Source organism: Mustela nigripes, chromosome 3 (genome assembly GCF_022355385.1).
Source record: "Mustela nigripes isolate SB6536 chromosome 3, MUSNIG.SB6536, whole genome shotgun sequence".
Taxonomy (NCBI): domain Eukaryota; kingdom Metazoa; phylum Chordata; class Mammalia; order Carnivora; family Mustelidae; genus Mustela; species Mustela nigripes.
In genome coordinates this window covers 28,351,214-28,358,426 of record NC_081559.1, presented here as the reverse complement: position 1 = coordinate 28,358,426, position 7,213 = coordinate 28,351,214, and the positions used below count along the sequence as shown (strand labels likewise).

General features: G+C 57.6%; 1 protein-coding gene across 3 annotated transcripts; it reads left to right on the top strand.

The window, feature by feature from the left end:
* Window positions 1-1,448: 1,448 nt before the first annotated feature.
* PRKAG3 (protein kinase AMP-activated non-catalytic subunit gamma 3) lies at window positions 1,449-6,424 on the top strand. Of its 3 annotated transcripts, none has more exons than XM_059392678.1 (11): window positions 1,449-1,592; window positions 1,936-2,375; window positions 3,498-3,579; window positions 4,086-4,144; window positions 4,265-4,310; window positions 4,542-4,596; window positions 4,775-4,901; window positions 5,037-5,202; window positions 5,486-5,523; window positions 5,700-5,846; window positions 6,200-6,424. In XM_059392678.1, the coding sequence occupies exons 1-11, from the start codon at window positions 1,451-1,453 to the stop codon at window positions 6,314-6,316; spliced, it is 1,419 nt and encodes a 472-aa protein (XP_059248661.1). In that variant the 5' UTR covers window positions 1,449-1,450; the 3' UTR covers window positions 6,317-6,424. The 3 variants fall into 3 exon arrangements, with proteins under 3 accessions (XP_059248661.1, XP_059248660.1, XP_059248659.1); XM_059392677.1 differs by having other exon boundaries at window positions 1,449-1,619; window positions 1,963-2,375; XM_059392676.1 differs by having other exon boundaries at window positions 1,451-1,592; window positions 1,963-2,375.
* Window positions 6,425-7,213: the final 789 nt, after the last annotated feature.

The window sequence follows — 7,213 nt, the reverse complement described above, 5'->3', positions numbered from 1 at the left end:
AGGCTCCTGGGACTCCAATGGGGACATTGGGACACACAATGGCCCTCTCCTGGGACCGCCCACAAACCCCTTGGCCCCAGCCTCCCAGCCGACTCCAACTTGCCCTTTTTAACTCCAGCATCACCCACGACTGAAGTTTGTACGAGTAACAACGGTTGAGCTCAACTTGCCTCCATTTTTCCCTCCTTTGCCACCTGACAAAGATGAGAAGAAACCCAGGACTCCCAGGAGCCCACCTCCTCCTACCGGTGCCCCCACCCCTACTCCCCACCCAGGGCTCCAAGCCACCTCCCCCCATAGCAACGTCCTTCAAGCTTGTCCTTGAAGACCCAGGAGGGAGCCTAGGAGGAAGCCTCCAGATTCCAGGTGCGCCCCTGCCCTCCCCACCCCGCCACAGGCTCCGGGCAGAAGCCCGGGAGCCTGTGGGGCCCTCCCTCCCGCCGCCTGACACCCAATCAGAGCGAAACTGATCCGGGGAGGGCAAAGCGCCAACCGCGGGGCCCAGAATAGTGCTGTGCGCCCTGTGTTGCGCACTCGCTCCCCACTTGGTCGGGGTTGGCCGCATGGAGCACACGCTGTGCGGGGTAGGGGTCCCGGGGGACGGGCGCTGGGGCAGCAGAGGCCAGGGGACTGCGAGCACACCGCTGTGTGTGTGTGCGCACGTGTGCGTGTGTGTGCATGTGGGTGTCTGTGTGTATGGTTATTCTTCGTGTAAGGGACGTCTGTGGTTCTGTGTGCGTCTGGGAATGGTTGAGTGTGTGGTTTTCTGGATGTGTAGAAGTAAGTGTGTGTGCGTGCGTGCGTGCGTGCGTGTGCACGTGCGCTGTGGGGGGGTGTACGTGTGTGTGTGTGTGTGTGTGTGGACGTGCACACACATGTGTTGGGAAAAAAAGCTCTTTTGTTGTTTGGGAATGTGGGACATGTTCCCACCTCTTCAGGCCTTCTTCTCCCCACAGAACCCATCCTGGAGCCGCCTTGGGGGACTGGAGCATCAAGGTAAGTGGGGCCTCTTCTCCCACTTCTTTTGTCTCCCCCCCTTTCTGGGCCCCCAATCTCCTCTGCTCTCATAGCCCGGCTTTTATCTCTCTCTCCTTTTCCTGCTTTATCCTGTCTCTTTTCCCTTTGTACCTCACCTCCTCCTCCATCTTTCAGAAGAAGGGGGACAGATCTAGAGTCTGAAGACTGATCCCGGTTCTGACTTTATCACTTACTAGCTGTGTGAACTGTGGCAAGTTGCTTAGCCTCTCTGATCTCAGGTCCTTCTTTAGTAAAATAAGGATGATCATTAATACCTCTGTTATAAGATTGCTGTGAGGTTTGAGTGACAAATATGTAGAAGGAAAACCCTAAGGGAGCTTGCAAATATTAAATATTATTATTGATAACATTTTAATTGATTTTGTTGTGTTACTCCCTATTAATCAAACAGGCCCCATTCCCCCTTCCAGAGATGAGCTTCCTAGAACAAGGAGAGAACACTTCATGGCCATCACCGGCCACGAGCACTGGCTCAGAGAGAAGCCATGGGAAACAGGGCGCCAAGGCCTTGCGATGGACAAGGCAGGAGGCTGTGGAGGAAAGAGAGCTGCTGGGTCTGGGAGAAGGTGAGGCCAAGGCCAGTTCTGGGGGGTCGGGAGTGGAGGGCAATGGGCTGTGCCAGAGCCTGGGGCTGGAGCTCTGCTCTGGATCCTTCCATAGCACAGAGAGGGACCGAACGAAGCCTCATCTCGTAGCCTCAGTCTTTCCAGATGAGAACGGTTAGCTGCATTGCAGACCCAGGGGCCCAGCACAGCCAACTCAGGACAGACCCACTGTCCTGTGTGACTCTGAGACTCCGCTTTCTCACCCGCAAAATAGGACTGCAGCTGCCACGCTTTCCAAGGCTGCTGTGAAGTTGACCTGAGCCAGCACATACGAAAGTGCTCCACAAGACAGGCTTACTGTTCTCTGCCCCTCCAACAGATCCAACCGATCCCCAGGCCAGGCCACCTGCTGAGTATGCCGGGCTGGAGGCCACATTCCCAGAGGCGACGCACTTGTCCCAAGCTGCTCCCTTGGCCCGGTTGGGCTCCTCACCCACAGAGTGGGACATCTTCCCCTCCGACGACGTAGCCTCCACCGCGGGCTCCAGCACAGATTGTCTGGAGCTAGACCTAGAATTCCCGGCCACTGGGGCCTGGGGGTACGAACTGGGCATGGTGGAAGAGAGGCCTGCCTTGTGCCCCTCCCCGCGGGCCCTGCTACCCAAGCCGGGCTGGGACGATGAGTTGCAGAAGCCGGGGGCCCAGGTCTACATGCATTTTATGCAGGAACACACCTGCTACGATGCCATGGCAACCAGCTCCAAGCTGGTCATCTTCGACACCACGCTGGAGGTGAGGCCGTGGCTCTGCCCCGCTACCCTCCGCTGGGGCTGCAGTCCCCGCTCACAGCCTCCAGGACACTCTGCCAGGCACCCCCTGAAGAGTCCCCTCCCAGGATGCCTTTAGAACACCCCGGAGGCTAGGGCTGGGGAGGACTTCCCTAACCTAACTGCCATCTGCCATTTAGTATCCGTAGGGTCTTGGGTCAGTCAGTTTACCTCTCTCGTCTCTAAGATAGGGATTGGTCAGAAGGGCATGCCACTCTTGATCTTGGCATCATGAGTTCGAGCCCCACATTGGGTGGAGAGAGTACTAAAAATAATGATAGTCATAAATAAATAAGAAAATAAAATGGGGACAGGAATGCCTGCTTTACCCTATAATATGCTTCAGAGAACTCCTGGGACAACCCAGGATAAATAGGAGCACTTGAAAACCCCAGAGTATGTGGAAGACACAGCAGGGTGGTCCAGGACAAACAGCAGAGAAATCTTGGTAACAGAAAATTAAGATGCGCTCCAGTCCCTTCTCTTCCACTAGGCTAAGCTCCCGAATGCCTGACTCCATTCTCCCCGTCACAGAGCATGGGCCGATGTCTCCAGAAGCATGGCATGAGAACCACTCACAGAGCCCTGAGTCTCGTGGTAGACGAACAAATTTGTTTATTTTAGTAGCTTTGTATTTATTTTTATATGCGTTAGAAAAATACACCCAGAATAAATGCCACCCGTGTAGATGTTCAGATGAGGCCACATGAATCGAAATCAAAATTTATTTAGAGAAGGGTATTCTGTACGTATTATGTAATTAAGTATACCTCCAGGGCTTAGATTAGGAAAAACTAGATGGTGTGTGACTGCCCACATACGGCTTCCGAGTGGAAACGCTGGCTTACGTTCCACATCCCGGGGAGCCAGGGGAAGGGATCACCGCCTCCGGCCACCAGCAGCCTCATCTCTAAGCAAGTGTCTCTGCGGAGGACCATGTCTAGGGGGCGCCGTAGCACAGGAAAGGCTGTAGAGCTCATGTACTGGAGACCCCGGCAGAAGGCCCCAGGGAAGGTTCCTGGTTGGGACAGGGTACCACTGAGGGGCAGGGAGAGCCTCACCCCTCACCGTTCTCTCTGGACCTCAGATCAAGAAGGCCTTCTTTGCCCTTGTGGCCAACGGCATCCGGGCGGCACCTCTGTGGGACAGCAAGAAGCAAAGCTTTGTGGGTGAGGAGGGGCAGGGAGGCAGAGGTGGTGGGGAAGGGAAAAAAGATCCTTTGTGGTGATTCTGGGGTTGAGCTCTGACGCGCCGCGCGGGCTTGAGCAGACCCTCGGGCCGAGCCCAGCTGGGGGTTGGCATGGGGAACCCAGATCCCAGTCTTGTGGCCTCCAGGCGGGAGACCCTACATGTGGAGTAGGTGTGACTGGCTGACCGGTCCAGCTCTACTCCTCCATGGTCCCACGTTACAGGTGCTAGATGGGAAGAGAGGAGAGGAAGAGGGAGAAATTAGGAGCACAGAAGGTGGGGGAGGAGAGAGATGACAGGGGAAGCGTAAAAGGGACAACCTCATTTCTCAGGCGTGGGAGGGGGCTGGCCTGCTTCCCTCTGTCCACAGCTCCCACAGCTGTCTCAGTCCTCGGCCTCTGGCAGAGCAGGGACAGGGGTCTGACCCTTCAGCCTGCCTCTCACCACAAAGCCCCAGGCTGACCCCCGCCCCCCCACGACCCCACAGGGATGCTGACCATCACGGATTTCATCTTGGTGCTGCACCGCTATTATAGGTCCCCGCTGGTGAGGAGTGGGCTGGGGGTCCCGGGGGCTCCCATTTGGGCTGGGGCAGAGGTTGGCTTAGGGAGCCTGGTGTCCTGAGGGGCCCGTGTTCTGACTTCTGGAGTCTGTCCATGTCTCTAGGTCCAGATCCATGAGATTGAAGAACACAAGATTGAGACCTGGAGAGGTGAGCTGCTGTTGGGGGGCCTGATGGGGGGAACTGGAAGGAACTGAGGGTGTGTGGATGAGGGTGGGGCCAAGCACCTGAGGTTGAGGCTGGGCAGTGGGGATTTCCTGGAAGGAGCAAGGGAGGGGTGAGATGGAGCCCAGGGACCGGAGGGCAGAAGACCATCTGGGAGTCACCTGGTGATGGGCAAGGCATCCAGATCCCTGGGCCTGACTCTGGCTTTGCCTATAGAAATCTACCTTCAAGGCTGCTTCAAGCCTCTGGTCTCCATCTCTCCCAACAGCAGGTAAGATTCCTCAGCCACCCACCTGCACCTTCCCACAGTCCCCTTCCCCAGCTCCGCGATTCCGAACTCATGGGCTCATCCTGCTTGGGACAAGGCAGCCTGCACACCCTTTCTTCCTTTTACATGGGCTGGGGTGGAGGGTGTCTCTCCCCCAGACCCACTGCTCCCACCTCTGCAGCCTGTTTGAAGCTGTCTACATCCTCATTAAGAACCGGATCCACCGTCTGCCGGTCCTGGACCCAGTCTCGGGCGCCGTGCTCCACATCCTCACACACAAGCGGCTGCTCAAGTTCTTGCATATCTTTGTGAGCTGGAGCACAGCCTCCGGGGGGCCCCGAGGGGGTCACACAGCCCTTGGCCCAACGGACTGGGGAGGGGGCCACTGGGAGCCCTCAGGGACCTGCCCCCCACTGACCCCCCACCTGTCCCTGACCCACCAGGGCGCCCTGCTGCCCCAGCCCTCCTTCCTCTCCCGCACCATCCAAGATCTGGGCATCGGGACATTCCGGGACTTGGCCGTGGTGCTGGACACGGCACCCATCCTGACAGCACTGGACATCTTTGTGGACCGGCGCGTGTCTGCGCTGCCTGTGATCAATGAAGCTGGTACTTGAACCCGGCAGTGGAGCTGGCTGGGCTGGGGTGGCAGCAGGCAGGGGTCTGGCATCGATCCGCTCAGGACCCAGGATGGAGCCGGGGCTATAGGTCTGCCTGCTTTGAGTCTTGGACCCATGACTTAGCCTCTCTGTGTCTCAGGCGTCATTTTGAAGCCAGTAGCCTGGAAGGGGTGTCCAGTAATTCCTTCTGAAAGCCTACCCCTGGCCTTTGCATGGTGTCCTGGTCCTGATGTGAACCTCTTCTCTTTCTCTCCCCACCCTCACCGCTGCAGGACAGGTTGTGGGCCTCTACTCCCGCTTTGATGTGATTGTAAGTGTGTGGGGGGATGGGGAACTGAGGGTGCCATGGGGAGAGGCTGTGGGTGCGAGGATTGGTGGAGGGATGTCTGTGGACCTTTATGGGTGTAAAGGGGGCAGCGTCTGGGGGTCTGGGGTCTGGGGTCTGGCTGAGGGGCTGACTCCCATGGCACTTCCTCCCTGCCCCAGCACTTGGCCGCCCAGCAAACCTACAACCACCTAGACATTAGTGTGAGAGAAGCATTGAAGCAGAGGACACTGTGTCTGGAGGGGGTCCTTTCCTGCCAGCCCCATGAGAGCTTGGGGGATGTCATCGACCGCATCGTCCGGGAGCAGGTACCCCATGCCTCTGCCTATGTGCCCCCAAGACATACGGCCCATTCCCCTGAGCAGCTCCAGCTGTCCCTACACACCGGGCACCTGCCCTGTCCTCCCATTTCATGGCCATTCCGAGCTCTCAGTGTCCACACTGGTCTGCCACTGCTCTTGTTCCTGGGGCCCCCATGCAAAAGGGACACTTTGCGTTGCCCAGAGTGGTCAGAGCCCCCCCCCCCAACTGATTTCTATGAGACACGCTTTTCCTCCCCATTACGTTGCATTCATGCCCCTGATTCTTGGTGCCAACCTTGCTGGCTGCTGTCGCCTCACGACAATGCCCGAGCCCTCACTGACCCTCTGTGCACCCACAGGTGCACCGGCTGGTGCTAGTGGACGAGAGCCAGCATCTCCTGGGCATCGTGTCACTCTCTGACATCCTTCAGGCACTGGTGCTCAGTCCTGCTGGTATCGACGCCCTTGGGGCCTGAGAGTATCTGAGTCCTTCCTCCAAGGCCACCTCTCACATGCCGAAGAGGATGAAGGGAGCCAGGCGATCCGGCCTCTGTCTTCCCCCACCCCCATTTGCTGGTTTGGCCCTGGTTCAGGTAGGCTCTACTCTGGGCCAATGGCCTCAGCACCTGACAATCGATTTTTCGGGGCGCTCTCAGATCTCAGACCGGGGCACCTCAATGATGGGAGTGGCTCAGCTCATGGCTGAGGAGCCCCGTGAAAACTCCAAGGGTCGGGACTCCCCATGGAGATCCCACTTTGTCCCCATCTCAGCTGAAGTCACAGAGGTCCTCCTAAGAGGGATAGGCAAAGGCTGGGGTAAAGGCAAGGACAATGCTGTGATTTCAGATGCTCTGGGGAGACTGACTCGCCCTCTCCCAACTCAATTTTCACCTGCTTGGAATTCCACTGGAAGGAAGCAAGTCAATAAATCTTTGTTGAGTGGAATTTCCATGCTCAGTAGGAGCTACCGTGACAGGAGGGAGCTTCTAAGTACTCATCTCAGTAAATCCTCTCAGACTCTTGGCTGGTAGCATGCTTGCTAGGGACTCAAACAGACTCCACGTGCTTGGCCGTGGATGGCGACACGAGGTTCCCCTATTGGAAAGGCAACCTCCCCTCCCACCGTGTACTCACTGTCTTCCCTTCTCTTTTCCCCACAGGCTTCTCCAGCCTTTGCCCCTGCCCTGCCTATGCTCCCAGAAGCCCTCACGAATGCCCAGTGCACCATGGAACGATGAAATGAAGGAGAACGGCTGAGTCAAGCCTGGAGATCCATGAGCCAGAAGCACTGGGATTACCCCAGGGCCAGCTGCCCTGGGGCCATCCGTGTCACTTTCCCCCCCTACCTGGGGCGTGACCGGGCCCAGCAGGGC

Excerpts from the sequence above, each read along its gene's own strand:
- PRKAG3 (XM_059392678.1), top strand. The coding sequence starts at position 1,451 with ATGAGCTTCCTAGAACAAGGAGAGAACACTTCATGGCCATCACCGGCC. Across the intron at positions 3,580-4,085 it reads CAAGAAGCAAAGCTTTGTGG|GGATGCTGACCATCACGGAT; the intron begins GTGAGGAGGGGC and ends ACGACCCCACAG. Across the intron at positions 4,597-4,774 it reads TCCATCTCTCCCAACAGCAG|CCTGTTTGAAGCTGTCTACA; the intron begins GTAAGATTCCTC and ends CCACCTCTGCAG.